General features: G+C 43.9%; 2 protein-coding genes across 2 annotated transcripts in view; both read left to right on the forward strand.

Annotated features, from left to right (window-relative positions):
• The window catches only part of tex264a (testis expressed 264, ER-phagy receptor a), a 52,594-nt gene extending 44,958 nt beyond the window's left edge, over positions 1 to 7,636 (forward strand). Inside the window, exons 3-4 of the mRNA XM_068711932.1 lie at positions 1,980 to 2,151; positions 5,968 to 7,636. Of these exons, the coding sequence (XP_068568033.1) occupies positions 1,980 to 2,151; positions 5,968 to 6,338 (543 nt within the window). The 3' untranslated portion in view covers positions 6,339 to 7,636. The remainder of the gene's footprint in view (positions 1 to 1,979; positions 2,152 to 5,967) is intronic.
• A 2,062-nt stretch (positions 7,637 to 9,698) lies between these two features.
• The window catches only part of grm2a (glutamate receptor, metabotropic 2a), a 26,639-nt gene continuing 20,094 nt past the window's right edge, over positions 9,699 to 16,243 (forward strand). Inside the window, exon 1 of the mRNA XM_068711933.1 lies at positions 9,699 to 10,043. The gene's annotated coding sequence lies outside the window, so the exon portion shown is untranslated. The remainder of the gene's footprint in view (positions 10,044 to 16,243) is intronic.

Below are 16,243 nucleotides of genomic sequence, written 5' to 3' on the forward strand. Positions count from 1 at the left end.
GTCGTTGTAATTATTAGCACAGATTTGTTCCCAACACTCAGATGGGTCAACCAATTACAATTACATCACTTCGTTTATTCAAAGTGACGCAAAAATCACGGCTTCATTAGCGAAAAAAAACGACCGATCTATCAATAGTGAACTATTGAGTGATACACATGCAATAAGCCACTTATATAGAAATAAAATAACCTTAAAATGACAGAACTAAAGACGTCAATGTGGCAGATCACAGGACCAGAATTACACATTTTATAAAAAAGTGAAATTTCACTGAAGATATTGTAAACGAACTACTTTGTCTCCGTGGGTTAGGACACTCGTGAATGACTTAACTCCTGGACTTCAGTGTCACATTTGTCCTTTTTATTGTCTCCCACTCATTCAGCTGCGAGTTGCTGTCTGTGCGTCCTGTTGCCCGTCGCGCACACGGCTAAAGGGCTTTTCAAAAAAAAAAAAAAAACGGTGGTTGCCGGTGCTGCATTGGCTAATGGGTTCCACCAATTACAGAACCCTTTATGCCGCTCGTGGTTTCCTCTTGTTTTGCCGGGAGAGCGATGGCGTGTTAATCAGTAAAATCACCTGATAGTTAGTCTCTGGTGGGAAACCTGCAGTCCCCGCTGGCACCACGGTGTAACAGAGACAATATGGTGATTATGAACAAGTTACTGTTTTAACAAGGGAAATGTTTCTGCCAGTAAAGCACACACAGATATTGGTACATATCTTTCTCACACGCTGTTTGCTTTCTCTCGTCTATGACAGTATCCCTTGGAGACGCCTGTGTGTGTGTGTGTGTGTGTGTGTGTGTGTGTGTGTGTGTGTGTGTGTGTGTGTGTGTGTGTGTGTGTGTGTGTGTGTGTGTGAGAGAGAGAGAACTTTCTTTGTCTACATTTCCCTGCTCATTATCGGAGCAGGTTCAAGGAGATGGGTTCTCATTTGCATCGGCAGCTCTGGGGCTGGAGCCCCCGTGTGTGGCAGCCAGGTGATTCATACCGGCTCCCACAGTCTTATTTTGCAGAGGATTAAATTAAAACCGATCAATCAGCCTAGATCACCCTGACCCAGAGGAGAAAGTGAGTCAGTTTGACTGACTGCTGTGAGACCATCTAACATGTTTTTTTTTTGCCCTCTCGGAATAGCCCAGAATAGACATATTTGTGTCGCACAACCACGGCACTGTTCTGTCCATTCACTTCAATTTAGAGACGACACATTTATGCAGTTCTGAGAACGTTCACGCAGAGAGAGAGAGAGAGAGAGGGGGGGGGGGCCGACCGCGAGAGCATAAAAAAAAAAAAAATCCCAATAAAGGGAGTTGTATCGCATTGTAGGGTGTGATCTATCTGTAAACATAAATATGTGTTGTAAAAACCGCAGGAGATCCCAAACAAAAGAGAAGTGGAGCACAAAAAGTACTGTTTAACAGACAGAAGACATTTATCCAGCAGCAACTTTACAGAAATGAAACCTTCAGTCTTCTTACTTTGCAGATAGCATGAGAGCAAGTTAAAGATAATGGAGTCCGGAATGAATTAATTCCTGCAAAGTATATCTCACGCTAAAACATCTGACGGACCGTCGAAGAGCTCACGTCTCTGCAACACCTTTAAGGACTATATGAAAGCAAAAAATGATGCACAGTTTATGTCCTCTTTAGGGGAAATATATTCATAAACGCTCCACTGTCTGCACTCCACAGGAGGGTGCAAGTGTAGACGCACAGACGTGGACGGTAATGCAGCTTTTAACGGACTCGCGTGTGGTGGGCTTTTCCATATTAATGGGCCAAAGAAATGTTAGTTAGGTCAGCAAAGTGAGGACATTTTAAAGCTACGCGTGTCTGATGTCCTGTCACTGTCATGTCATTGAGTGTGTCGGTGTGAAGCGGTTGACCGAGCAGAACACGGGACACTCCGCCAACACTAGTCTCGGTTTATGATAACGTTCGTCCACTTTTGTCTTGTCTTCCTTCGCAGGAGAGGAAGCTGTGTGCCTTCCCCACCATTGAGATCGGCAGCTCAGAAGACATCAAATATATGGTCCCACTGTCCCGCCAGACGGACTTCTTTGTTCCAGAGATGAAGGAGGAGGTTAAAGCGGATGCTAAAGAAGAGGACTCTGATGAGGACAGGGGAACTGACATTACAGGTGATGTGTCCTCCTGGTCACTATGTTTACCTCCCTTGTAAACGCAGGTTTAAATGTGGAAGACGGATCCGGATGAAGGTCTTGCGCGATCTGTACATGTTCACTGGTCTTCTCCATATTTAGACAACATCTGTTGAACTTAAGAGTCGAGGCTATTTATTGATCGTCACAAGCTTTTAATCAAAGTGGAGCTTCGGTCAAACAATGGCAGTTGTTTTCCGGTGAGATGATGAATGTCATCAAGCCGCAGCACAATATTTAATCACTTTTATTGGATCCATTCTGCTGTGAAATAAGTGGAGCCTGTCAGCGGTTTGGATGTTCCATGGAGGGTATGAGGTTGAGCGTTAACAGCTCATGCAGAATGTGTGAGCTGTGGTTATCACACGTCTCATGATGGGGGGTGTTAGCATAGCTTACATCCATTACTAAACAAAGGAATTTATTGCAAATGCATCACATAACAATCCAGTAAACAAATAAAAACTGATTATGATAGGGAAATCTTTATTTTTGAGGATATATATATATATATAAATACATTATTCAGTAAGATTTCCATGAGGTTTAGGGCGAAGCAGCCACTCTCCGAGATGGAGACCGTGAGTGTGTTCCTGTTCCACAGATACAGCTGAACTTTCTTAACGAGAGGCAGATCAATCAGCGGATCTGAGCTTTGTCTGGCATGCCAGCGGCGGAAAATCCTGCTCCCGGCAACCTAAGAGATTGCTTTTCGACTTTTCGTCTCTCGACTCCCGCACATCCACATCACGGACGCTCTTGACCGTAAACTCTTGCTTGCGCCCCGAACATTTGTCCCGTTTAACATTTTTTTTCCGCAGCACGCCGAGAGCAAGCACGCTTTTACGACGATCCGGCGATCGCAGCGGCCGCCGCTTGTGCTGCGACTTGTTCATCTTTTGAGGACACAAACCAGCCTCAGTGTTAAACGGTGTCTTCGTCACAGGAAGCCACAGGGGACTTACTGGACCCAGCTGAGGTCCAACCTCACACAACATGGCAGGCTTGTTCAACTCATTAGAAATTGGTCTCTTTTGACTTAATGTCTCTTTATTTGTGTTTGTATTCTTGGTATAATATCACATCACCGTGAAATAATCTGCTATTAAAGTGTGTGATGATTGTGGGAGGTCTGAGAGACATGAAGTGTGTTTCCATCCCTCGTTCGTTGCACCAGAAATAAAAAGAATATAAAGTCCGCACTTAGCTGAGGTGGTAAATTTGGCATTTCAGTGAAAGCAAAATGCGATAAAGTGCAATAGAAACAGAATAAATTGTGACGTGAAGCATGTCCTCCAAATCTTCATCCTCCAGAAAAAATCATATATATGTGGATAGATGAGACCGTAACCGTCCTCAAATGTATACTTCAAACAAACAAAAGTAGCATATTTACCTCTGCCAAGGAGGTTACGTTTTCACTTTTGGTTTGTTTGTCTGATTGTCAGCAGGATTATGGAAATATTTTCATGAAAACTTGGTGGAAGGCTGTAGCATGCGGGCCAAAGAGGAGCCCATTACGTTTTGGAGAGGGTTGGTCTTGGCGGAGGTCCATCTAGTTACATCCTGTGTGTTTGAGGTTTGACTGGTGTCCTGTTAACAGTATCGTATCGTCCACATTTGGACGGAAACACACTGTTTACCGTGACACACATGTGCAACAATACATTTAGAATACATGTGTTTACCTTATGATGAGTATCCTTTAATGCTTCTTCCTCTCAGCTCCTAGTTCCTAAAAGATCCGTCCACCGCATCAGCTCTTTAGCGTCTGCGTCTGCGTCTGCGTCTGCACTATACTGTCGCGCTTCTCTCGGCTTCCACTCCGACTCCGACTCTCCAAAACTCTCAGCATGCCTCAGCCCTGTCTGTCTCTAATTACCTCTCCTCTGTTCCAAACAGTTGGAGCAACAAGACCTTGATTCGCTGCTAATAATCCCAATGGGCCCAATTTAGCAACTAATTTAGGCAAATGTTATCTAAAAGACTTTCAGAGGCGCAGCTGGCTGCAACCAGGGTACTAACTTCAGGACTTGCTTGCAGTTGTAGAGGGGGTGAACGTTGTCCGGGGTGTTGAGGCTCTTCCTTGGGGGGCTGTCCACCCAATTACCCTAAATAGACCCATTATTTCCCGTACAAAAATCCTTGTATTGTAAAATGAGTCTCTCTGGAAAAGTCCTTTTTTACTGCAACATGCAAATGAAATATAAATCTCTAACTACTCACCATCTTTACCGTGTGCATTTTAAAGCAAGGCATCTCAGTCGCGTGACATTCACACCAGAGCCGATCCGCTGGCGACCGCTCCCACCGGCTTTGTTTGGACCCGCTAGCTAATCAACAGGCCTATAAATGGATATTATAAATAACCTAAATGGACTTCCCATCTATGATATCCTTCACTGCTGACAGGATCAGATCTGCTGGACGTGATAATTAGATCGCCGAGTGATGTTGAGATCCGAATGAATGAAAGAGAAAGAGGCTGACCTCAGCGAGGAGCTCGGAGACTTCCTGTTTATTGTATTTGGGTCCCAGACGACACATTTAGCGCCGACACACCGACGTGTGGATGAGATTTATTTGGAGTGTGAAAAGCGGCGGGAAAAACCGGCTCGGACAATGGGCGCGTTCGTGTCCCGCGGGACGAGTCAAGTCAACTCGGATTAGGTTTTATTCGTGGAAGACGCTTCATATGGAGGCTGTTCATTTCAAACCAAGTCAGATATATTAAGTCCATTTGAAAAACAGTGAAACACAAGTACAGGAGAGGCCAAAAACGATCATAAATTTGAATTCTTGATTCCTATTTTCCATTTGTGATTTTAGGCATTTTAAGGCCTCATACCTGTCCCGTATGTCCCGTATGTCCCAGCTGTGCTATGCGTCTTTTTTTTTTTTTTGTATCGTTGGACTATACCTGACACACGGTGCTGCTTTCATATCGCTGGCTTTTCCTGCAGTGTCTGTGTTTTAGCTCACGACATCACAGCGAATTACCTTCTAGTTCACTTCCACACAAATGCCTCAAAACAACAGTAGAGAGAGATAACGAACGGCTATTTGATGACGGAGAATCATGGATCAAAGGCAGGTTCAGGCTGAAAGCACGCGGGTGAGGAATCCGACATCAATTAAGCTAATTAATAAAGTAGCTTAAAGATATCGATCCGGTGGCTTTTTTTAAGTGGCATATCTAAAAGTTTCATATCGCAAACATTACGGAGAACGATTACGCTTGAACACATCTTTACACCCTTTTATCATCTACAATGAGGTTTATTACAAAATGTAGCGCTAATGCTGGCGGCTGTATCATCAACCTTTTGATTCTATATGAAAATAATGATGTTTTTAAGCCATGCTGGCTCTAAATGGTCCTTTCAGTCCTGCAGTTGATCCGTTCATACTCTAATATATATCAACAATTACTCGCTGTTTTTTGGTGAAACATCTCAACAACTTGTGGATAGTTTGTAATCCATGAGGATGAATCCCATGACCATTCCTCTAGCGCCGCCATGGTGTCGATTTGTGGTTTTGGGTCAAATAAGATATTGTCTTGTATTGTTTAGGAGGTACAGTAACCAGTGTTGGGTTTGTTTTTCGTTGTGCTCTTCTGAATGCTGGAGGTAGTAATCACTTTGTTACAGAGCCACCAGGGGAAATCAAATTAGCTTATAATAAACCAGCACACCTGTAGTTCACTCTAATTGAGTTCTACATGCCTGTAATTTCTGTTTGTTTTGCACGCTCACATATTGTATACGTGTCTTTCGTCCCGCGTTGCTACAGGTGCAGACTCCCACAGCGATGTGAGCTCAGTGAGCGGCGGCGTGCCCTGGGACAGCAGAGAGACGTCCCTGGCCGCTTCCACGGCCGCCTCCCTGGCTTCCTCCCTGCCTCTGAGGGACGTAATGGACGCAAATGAAGACATTAAGCACAGGGACAACAGCGAGAGAGGCTCCAACGAGTCCATGGGCAGCGGCTCGTCCTTTGAAGAGCTCGACATGGATCAGGAGGAGCAGGAGGCGGGAGAGGAGAGGGAGGAGACGGGAGACGGAGATGAGGCGGAGGTCCCCGAGGGCGAAGAAGACGCGGCGGCTAGAGAAGCGGTTGAACTGGTGGCCGAGAAGAAGGAGGCCGTGGGGGACGGAGAGGAGTAGGGAGGATGCTGAGGAGACGAGAGATGAAACATCTAACACCGGCATGCTAGAGAGCTTCTCAGTTGTCGCCGGTTATCTGTCATGTAATCTTGTTGGTGGATCTAAAGCTGTTCATGCCATGACCACCATGCCGTATTTCTGCGCCTTCTAATTCTTCTTTTGAAGCCTGTACTTTTTTGTTATAGTGTAATCTCTCTCTCTCTCTCTCTTTTTTTTTTTTTAAATCCTATGTTTAAACTCTGTCAGGATAGGACAACAGACAGACCCATTTGGTTAAGTCTTCTTGAGTAAACCTAATTTTAGAGGCGGGATTTGTTCAACTCTCATGTTTTCATTTCAAAACTGTAATCCCGTGTGAATCCCCGCCAGTCCCGGTCCCAGATCAGCGGTGACACTTCAGTTTTAAGATGTGCTCCAGTAGGAGGACAGTGACACCAGACGACCTGGATCATAATATTATAGCGTAACCTTGCCCCCCCCCCCCCCCCCGTGTGTGTGGAAGTTGATATTGTTACCCCACGAGGATTCTGTATGTAACGTGTTGGTGTCTTGATATACAGTAGTGATGGGGTGAGGATGTGCAGGAGCTAATGACGTAGACATTTTGATGGACCTATTTAAGTGTTATTCTTTCTTTTTTTCCACAATTTGGACAATATATATATATATATATATATATCCCACAGGGGAAATAAAATTTGCATCAACAACAGTAAAGTTTCTTCACCATAATCCTCCAATTCACCAATTTAAAATGTGATTTTAAATTGTGATGCTTCACTGTCTCACTGTGTTCTCTCATCACTGCTTGAGTTTGTTAACTTGTTAACGTGACGTTCTCCTCTATAGCCGGTTTGCTGAACCGCTCCCACAGTTCTGTTCGTAGCCAATCGTTCCCTCTCTTCCGGAGACTAGCTGTGATGTTTGTCGGTTGCAGTCGTTGGTGCCGTGAGACATTGGGAAGTGATGTACAGCACATGTTGCCATGGCTGTGTCTTTCTGTCTGTATTCAACATTTTCAAATGAAAAAGTAAAGTTGACAGGAAGAAAAGTATGTGCTTAGATTTTTTTTTTTTTTGTTGCACACAAAAGTCATAAAACCCTTATTCCATATTGTCTGTATTAACGCTTAAAATTGAGGTTGTCCACTTCATTGATGGCGTAATTTATGTTTCAGTTCAGAAAATTCAGTAAAGCTATTTTTAAGATTTTTTTTTCTTGAGGGAGCAATTTCCTCTGGCACGATTTAAAATATCGAATCAATGCGCACAAAATAAAACAAATATGGAAAACACAAACCCTCTTAAAGAGACCATCACCACATGTTCTCCTTATAGCGGAGACTTATTCTAAGCAGCAGCTGAATGAGCGGTTTGGCATTTGTGTCCGAGGTTCATTTAATCAGAGGAAGAATCGGCTCCAACACACTGTTACCGTTTGATGGACACGTATCCACACGCAGCCAGCGGTCCTTAACGAGCAGCGTGACCTATCAGTACTAATGTTTTCATTTACCCGGAGAAGGAGCGGTGATGTGACATCACCGAGCAGAGAGAAGAAGCCCTTCTTGCCTCTGCTCAGGCCAACGTAATGGTGGATATGAGTTTATCGCACACATATCATATTACAGATATATTAAATGATGCGTTTCAGGTCATTTAGAAACTCTGTTCATCATTTTTTTTTCTTCCACACGAGAGCAAGTTTACATATTATTTTATGTTCTTATGTGGAAAAATGGATATCGACCACTGCCTACTGTATGTTATTTTGTGTTGCTCCAAAATTCGGTATTGGGCTGACATTTGTAGACTTTTCCAAGGTGCAGAAAAGAACACAACCCTCAATAACACGAAGCTACACAGAACAGGTGACGAATCAAAATAGGGTTTTGGAAGAAGAGCGGTGATTGTCCCTCCGGTCCAGTTATGGCACCTTGGAGTATAGGAGCCCCTTATTGAGACACTTCATGTTGTATGTTTTAATTCGACCCTCCATCTGTACGCGGTGCTGTTATTGCACGTCTGCATTATAGAACTGAAGCATCTTTTCCTCGCTATAGAACAAGCCATTAGAAAACTACGACCAACATGTTACCCTGATCGTTCGGACCATGGGGAGAAGTGGAGTTATGAAACGTCCCGCCTGACAGTCCGTCTCGTGATTACACGCTGAGATCGGCGGCTCTCGCGCTGCCCACAGAGGTGCGATCCATCTGCGGGGACAGATGTCCTCACCACATGCCTGTTGCTCTTTCGAGTTTTTAAAATCCTGCCACCGCAACCTTTGTCCAAAGGCGAAGAAATGAACATCAGCCTGGAAGAGACTTGCGATGACACACCGGGTCAACAGCTGATTCGATTAATTGTGAAAGCCACAGGGGTGTCGTGCAGCTTTGATAGGGTAGACTATCGCCTTCCCGTGATGTTAATTATTAATCTCATTACAGTGCACGTGGAAAGAGATTGTGTGTGTGTGTGTGTGTGTGTGTGTGTGTGTGTGTGTGTGTGTGTGTGTGTGTGTGTGTGTGTGTGTGTGTGTGTGTGTGGGAGGTGTCTCAACATACAAATTTAGATGCTCGACCACTGCGTGTCTGAAGCTGCTTCCGCTAGAGGAAAAGGGTCGCAGCTCACCATCTAAAAGTGCACGTGCCCCCCCCCCCCCCCCCCCCCCCCCCCCCCTGCGCGCATCGCTGTGCCATCTGGGACTGACCTCGCGCTCCGCCGTGCCGTGTCACAACTTGTTTGCGGCTCCCAAAGAAAAAAAACAAATGTCCCCGTCGCTGAAGATGAGCTGGTCTCTAAAGAATCGTTATTATAATACACCGTAGAGCCCCCTCCTGACCGCTTGGAACGAATAAAGGGAGCGACTCGTTAAAGCGTCTCCGCATCCGATTCAACAGCTTACAAACTAGAGCGAAGCGGCGCGAAAGAAATCGTTTCCCCACCACGCTCTGAATGACATAATCAGCATCATTAGCGGCGATCCAGACCATCTCCGGGACTGTCCACGCGTGGAGCAACCGCGCCTTTGTTCAGGTGTCCAAACAGAGTTGAGGCTCTCCTTTGACGATGGCTCATCCGAACAAGATCTTTTTTGACAATATTGCCAGTTACTGAAGATTTTTGTTTGTGCATATATAGCCTGCTCGAGTAACAGGTAGAATTTTAACTTTGTGTCAGATCGCCGGGTTTCTTGCGCGCCACAGCCGATAACACCGGCATCCTATCAGGCTCATAAACGTCACATTTTTTTCTTCTTCTTCTAGATTGGTCTTTACATTCATATTTCCCCACAGTTGATGCTCAAAAACGTGAACGCGTTTTTTTCTCCCCCCCCCCCCCCCCCCCCCCCCATCAGAATAATGAAGTGGGCGTCACTTGCATTTGCTTCGGAAATGTGAATTGTGAACCGCTGTCAGCAGGTTCCGACCTCCAGGTATCCGGACAAGGCTCGTCGTTGTAGTTTGAGTGTGTGTGTGTTTTTCAGCACCACGGACAGCTGCTGGCACGCGGCGTCAGCTGCACGCGGTTCAAACTTCAGTGCAGCGACACACTCGCCTTTTTTTTTTTTTTCATTCATTCATTCATTCATTCTTCCAGCACCACTCTAGTTCACATCCACGTTGGTTTTGCTAAGGATATGCCTTGGGTTTGCACGCTCCATTCATCACACGGCAGCGCTGGAAACTGAGGAACCCTGCGGGTAAGATATTTGGTGTGTGTGTGTGTGTGTGTGTGTGTGTGTGTGTGTGTGTGTGTGTGTGTGTGTGCGTGTGTGTGTTTGTATCGACTGATTTGTGCATTGGATGCCTGCAGGTACATTGTTTTGTGTGTGAACTTCTACGATATGCCTCGCAGAGAGGGACATCTTGTAGTATTCAGGTTTGAATTGGTTGAGAAGTTGACCTCACCTTTGTAGTTTACATCCTTAAAGTGTGTCCGTATCATCTATAAAGGGATAGATGCGTAATTTGTCATTTTCTGGCAATATTCTTTGTTTTTATTCTCACTATTTGCGATTTTTATTTACCGTATGATGATCGCATTTTACACAGCCACGTCTACTCGCTGAACGACATGTGCGAGGCTGCTGACAAACTACTAAACAGGCTCTGCAGCACACGAACGACCACCGTACCTCGGGTCTCGCTCATCTGGCAAATCACAAAAACAAAAACAAAAAAGTGCGAAATAGTGTCAAAAACTTGATAATTAGTTTGTGAGGCGTTGTGTGGATGCTTCTCCATAAACACGGTTCATCGTGTGGTTTGGTTCGGTGTCATTTCTTAATAGTTTGAGGATTCTCAGAAAATCAACACTGCTCTTTATTATTATTGTCTTTTTCACCCCGAAATAAAACATAATAATCATTATTGATGAACCAACGTCAGTGCAGATTAGCATCATTGTAAATTAACATGAGACCAGTGAGATATGGAGTAATCCTTCGATTATCGTGTCATCGGGAGTTCAGAATACATTTTTAAACACACCAGGAATATAAATTGAGAACCCCAAGGCGCACATATTTAGAGGCTGTGTTGATAATGCTGGACAAAGTCATTATAAGGGAAGCAAAAAAAAAATGTACTGTTGATGCTTCCTCCAGTCCCAGGGGCATCTGTGCTGCATGTTCAGCAGATACAACACAATAGAATGCAGTGTAATCAGTTCATCCAACACACAGTTCATTAATTAATCAACACAGTAAAAGAAAAAAGAAAGTCTTTAAATGACCATTATATATGAGTTTGTGATCATTTGTTTTAAGCTGTAGAATTAGGCATGCTGACAGTGTACGTCCTCCTCCTATACGACTGAGAAGGAGACGTGACGCGTGAGCCCAGCGCTCACTGCTACAGATGTTGATTACAGTCAATTATTCGGGTCATGCGGTCTGAAGAAGACCACGCTCCACAGCCCACATCTGAATCCAGAGACAGACGAAGTGAGAGGAGGAGGCGAGGCTGTCTGACCTTTGCTCCCTCCGCAGCTCAGCCCTGATTACGGTCTGCCTCACCTGCTAGTTTTGAGTTGATGCTGAGGGAACTGGTTGACAGTGTACCATGTGGAGGGGGGGGGGGGGTGTTAATTACTTTGGGTCATGGACGACCAGAGCTAGGTGGCAGCATGTTTAGAGTCCTGCGAAAAAAAAAAATCACTCGTTATTAAGCAGGAAATGCTTCTTTTTTTTCTCAGATATGTTCAATTTTTTTTGGCTTGAACTTGAATGCCTGATGTTTCTAGTACAGGCAAGACAAGTCTGTGTCTACAGCAAGCCAAGCAGCTACTGCTGAGTGGGTTGTTTTAGCTACGTGTGATTCAATGCCTCCTATCAAAAAGGACAGCTGAAAGGCTTCCTCTTCCTCATCGTCGTGTAGTTTCTCAGGTAGGACACATCGGTCGGAAGTCGGACGTCTTCCAGGATCACATGAAGCTCGGTCTTCATACTGTACACCTGATGCCTGTAACATCTGTTAAATTAGACAATGACTGTCCCTCTGCACCACTATAAATGTAAGTATTTATGTACTGATTTGTATTCTATGAGCTGATAGTAACTCTGCACTAGTCTGGATAAGAGAGAAGTTGTGTGGCTGGAGAATGAATGAATGAAATGTTTGCATTTCGGGTTTTTTTTTTTCCCCCATAAATTTAATTTGAGATCAAACATACTCATTCAGTGAGTCTGTAAAGTACCATTTGTTGATGATGCAGTCCTGATAAAATCACACATTAAACTGAGAACCGCTGAACATCCAGCAGACTCCTAACCAAAGAGTTAAGCATGGAGCTACTCAAGTGACAGCGCAGAGAAGCTTCCAATTAATAAATGATGTGCGTATTACTCTCAGATCAAAATGAACTGCTGCACTGACTGCAAATGACTGTTTTACATCCTTTGTGTGTGTGTGTGTGTGTGTGTGTGTGAGACGTTCCTATGAGTCCTCAGGTCAGCTGCATCGTTAATCTTAATCATGAGTAACAACCAACCGTTGTTGACTTCTTCTGCTTGCACCTCTTACTGAAACACATACTGACTTCACGGGATTAGTGGTTCTCAAGAGAGTATAATCAAGATGATGAACGGATGGATCATTTTCTGATTGACTTCTATACAACCGGAGGAGTCGCCCCCTGATGGCTATTAGAAAAATTGCAAGTTGAGGCACTTACACTGCACTGGCTTCACTTTTCAGAGCTGGAGGTCAGAGGCCAACCTCTTGTGTTTAAAAGTGTCTTGAACCGTCAAAAGTCGTGGCGGCGAATTGGCTGTTTAAGAAAGGATTCACACTGTTCTAAAAGGATCAGCTGTGTTAAAGCAGTGGTTCCCAAACCCCTTTTTCTTGTGTACTTGTGACGCCTTGAAGGTCTAAATTTCAAAATTCAGAGCATATCTATTGACTTCACACGGCTCTTAACATGGTTAACAGCTGAGCCGGCGGCTCGCAGCTAACAGCGCTAACAGCGCTAACAGCGCTAACCATGCAAGCGACAGTAACGCTGCTGACAGAGCTAACGGCGTTTAGCTGGAGGGTGGCTGCTGGAACATTCGCCTCTACGACTCTGAATGCAACGAAATTTTAATTTCGATAAGGCAAGAACTAATTTCAGAGAAAGTGACACATTCAAAACGGATCCGTACCGCTCTTGGATATTGTATTTTTAGAATATAATGTGAGCTCTAATCTTGATAACTTTAATTCTCTCACTGATGTCTGTTGTCAGTCCAGGAACAGCACTTCTAATGATTCCCCCCCCCCACCCCCACCCCAAAAAAAAAAAAAACCCTGGTGTTTCAGGCCACTTTCTTTTAACAGTGTGGTGGTGTGATGATGAATAATGCAGAGATACAATAAAAACCTCTAAAACAAAAGTACTATATACATCCATCACTGTGTTCCGGCCAATCACGGGCCTGGCAGTAATGATCTGCAGAGAGACAAAGAAAGAGGATGAATGTTTGATGAGGGAGGCAGGATGGGGCTCCTGGGAGGTGGAGGGACTGTTGAGCACATGCAAGGATTCCCCCTTTACAGGTAAAGGGACAGGAGGAGACGGATGAGGGACGCAAGCATAAAATGAGATGGATTGTGTGATAATCAGGAACTGAATATGAGGGTTGTTTTCCATTTACGGTCACAGCTGATGCGGCAGTAAACTCCTCACGGCGATGCAGCGAGCCTCCCCAATTGGTCCCCGTCTGCTTAATTGCTGCTTTGCCAAAATATACCGTGAAATTTCCTCTTCCAATATTCTAACCTCGAGCATCTCCTCGCTCTTTAATTGCTCCTTGTATAAATAACCTTATCAGAAAAAAAGGTCAGCGGTGGTATTTTTGGGAGACATTTCCTTGTTTAGCGATGTAAGCAGTCAATCTATTTTTCCTACATTAATTGGACTGGATTTAAATGCGTGTAGTGGTCAGAGATGATCCATGTAAGATGTCCTGTAAATATCCTCCCTGCCATCACTATATATATATCCTCTTTTAAAATGAAACAGGCCGACAACGGTGCTACAGCTTTAAGAGCCCTGTTTGCTACTGTTGGAGTGATTCATTATGAGTAATCCACAGAGGTTGAGCGAGAAGAAGAAACGCACACGCAGTGTTTTGAGGTGAAAATGCATCCGATGTGATGACAAACAAGGAAAATCTGAAAGACTATGATGGCCAGATTAAAGAAAGTGAAATCAGTCGTCTAAAAACACACAACAGAATACAGTTGTGATGACCTGTGAAGAAAAGTAAAAAAGTACGAACGGACAATCTAGCCTCTCAATTCTGGATTTTCTGTTTTCTTATAATCTAACTTCCACTCTCTTAACATTTCCTAGTTTGGCAAACATGTGGTCAATATGACAAACATCTGTAAAGGATGAGGCTGGAGGTATTCCATATTTTTCCTAGCATCACATTTTTCTTTGATTTCATAAAAAGACCAAAAACACGGCGTTTCAGTAACCTGTGACTCTCTGCTCCCCATTCATTCCTATTGAAGACCTCCACATCTTAAAGGGGAGGTATTATGCTAATGTTCAGGTTCATACTTGTATTTTGGGTTTCTGCTGGAACATGTTTACATGCTTTAGTGTTTCATAGCAATACCTTCAATACATGATGCGCCGTATTTCGTAGATATACCAGCTAACGTGTGTACTTCGGTAACTTCCGTGTTCTTTTAACCCAAACAACGATCTTACTAAGTAGGTTAGTTTCCTGAACCTAATTGAGTTTCCTGTGAAGACGGAAGTTTATTTGAAAAGACTTATGAAAGGCTACAACAAGCAGAAATTGACACGTGTTCCAGGCTTTATAGGAAAACGCACAAAAAAAGCGAGAAGTAGCTTTTCGTGGTGTATTATGAGGATACGTTGCTGTCTTATTAATATACCTGCAGTCCACCTCTGTCTGAAACGCTAAATTTAAGCGTCTGTCACTTTAAGCCTGAAAAAGACACCCAGATTCATGTGCACAAACACTGAAAAGGGGGAGTTTTGTTTACGATATGGCCCCTTTAAAAATGTCTAGCTATGGGTTTTATATATATATATATATATATATATATATATATATATATATATATATATATATATGCACACTTTTTACGCCGAGCAACAGGGACAGTGTGTGAGGGAATCTACTTGCAATGCATATTCACGGTAATGAGCGAACATACTGAATGTCACCCACGTGCAACGCTGCAGCTTCTGTGACAACAGCAATCTGTAACACACAAGTAACCTACTTTAGGTTTAGGTTTACAAAGTAACAACCTGTTAGCAGGATGCATTCACTGCTGGTTCTGGTCTACAGATTATCACCAGCCTTCGAGGGTTAAGGGTTTAATATTTGTCCAAAGTGTCACAGACTTTCATTTGTCACAGGTGCTTCCAGGATTTGAGCTTCACATGCGTGTGAAAGTGTGTGTGTGTGTGTGTGTGTGTGTGTGTGTGTGCACACTCCTGAGCCTTTCTTTCCCATTAGCAGACCATTTTCAGTCTTCCCCCAACCAACGACCGTTCTCTTTGTCAGCTGGAAATTGTGATTTTTTTTTTCGGGAAGCCTGACTCCCATTACCTTGCTTCCTCTCAGCAGCCTCCGAGTCAGTCCACTGGGGATCTCCAGCCTCGCTCACACAGGCCCAGGGCTGCATCTACAGTATAGATGACCTCCGCTCTTCAACACTTGCTATCGCCTGGGGGGGATATTAGCATATTAATGCTGCACTCCACTCCTGGGGCAAATAAGTGTCATGAAAAGAAAAAAATCAGCCTGGATAGCATCTTTGTCAGACCCCACCCTTACCCCTCTGTTCACTGCTGCCCACGCTCTTTTCTCCTGCCCTCTCACATCTGCTATCTTCTTCTTTTTTTTTATTTAGATTTTTCGGCCGACAGCCACTTCTCCCATTCCTTCACACGGTCTGGTTTGAAGTGTGTAAGAGGCTGGCAGGCTGTGCGCTCTTGAATTAAAAAAGCCATCTGGTGAAGAGTGAAACAGAGACGGTCGTATAGGAGGAGAGAGGAAACGAGAGGCATGCTTCTGTCTTTGAGGCTAACATGTAGACAAAATCCTGGGTGGGATATTACATCTGAAGAGTAAACATCGCTCATATCATTCATACAGACACAAACCTACCTCTATCTATCTATCTATCTATCTATCTATCTATCTATCTATCTATCTATCTATCTATCTATCTATACATCTATACATCTATACATCTATCTATCTATCTCTCTCTCTCTCTCTCTCTCTCTCTCTCTCTCTATCTATCTATCTATCTATCTATCTATCTATCTATCTATCGCTCTCTCTCTCTCTCTCTCTCTCTCTATCTATCTATCTATCTATCTATCTATCTATCTATCCATCCACCATCCATCCATCCATCCATC

This window comes from Cebidichthys violaceus, unplaced genomic scaffold, assembly GCF_023349555.1.
Source record: "Cebidichthys violaceus isolate CVI_PGR_0920_01 unplaced genomic scaffold, fCebVio1.0.p SCAF_17, whole genome shotgun sequence".
NCBI classification, from domain to species: Eukaryota; Metazoa; Chordata; class Actinopteri; order Perciformes; family Stichaeidae; genus Cebidichthys; species Cebidichthys violaceus.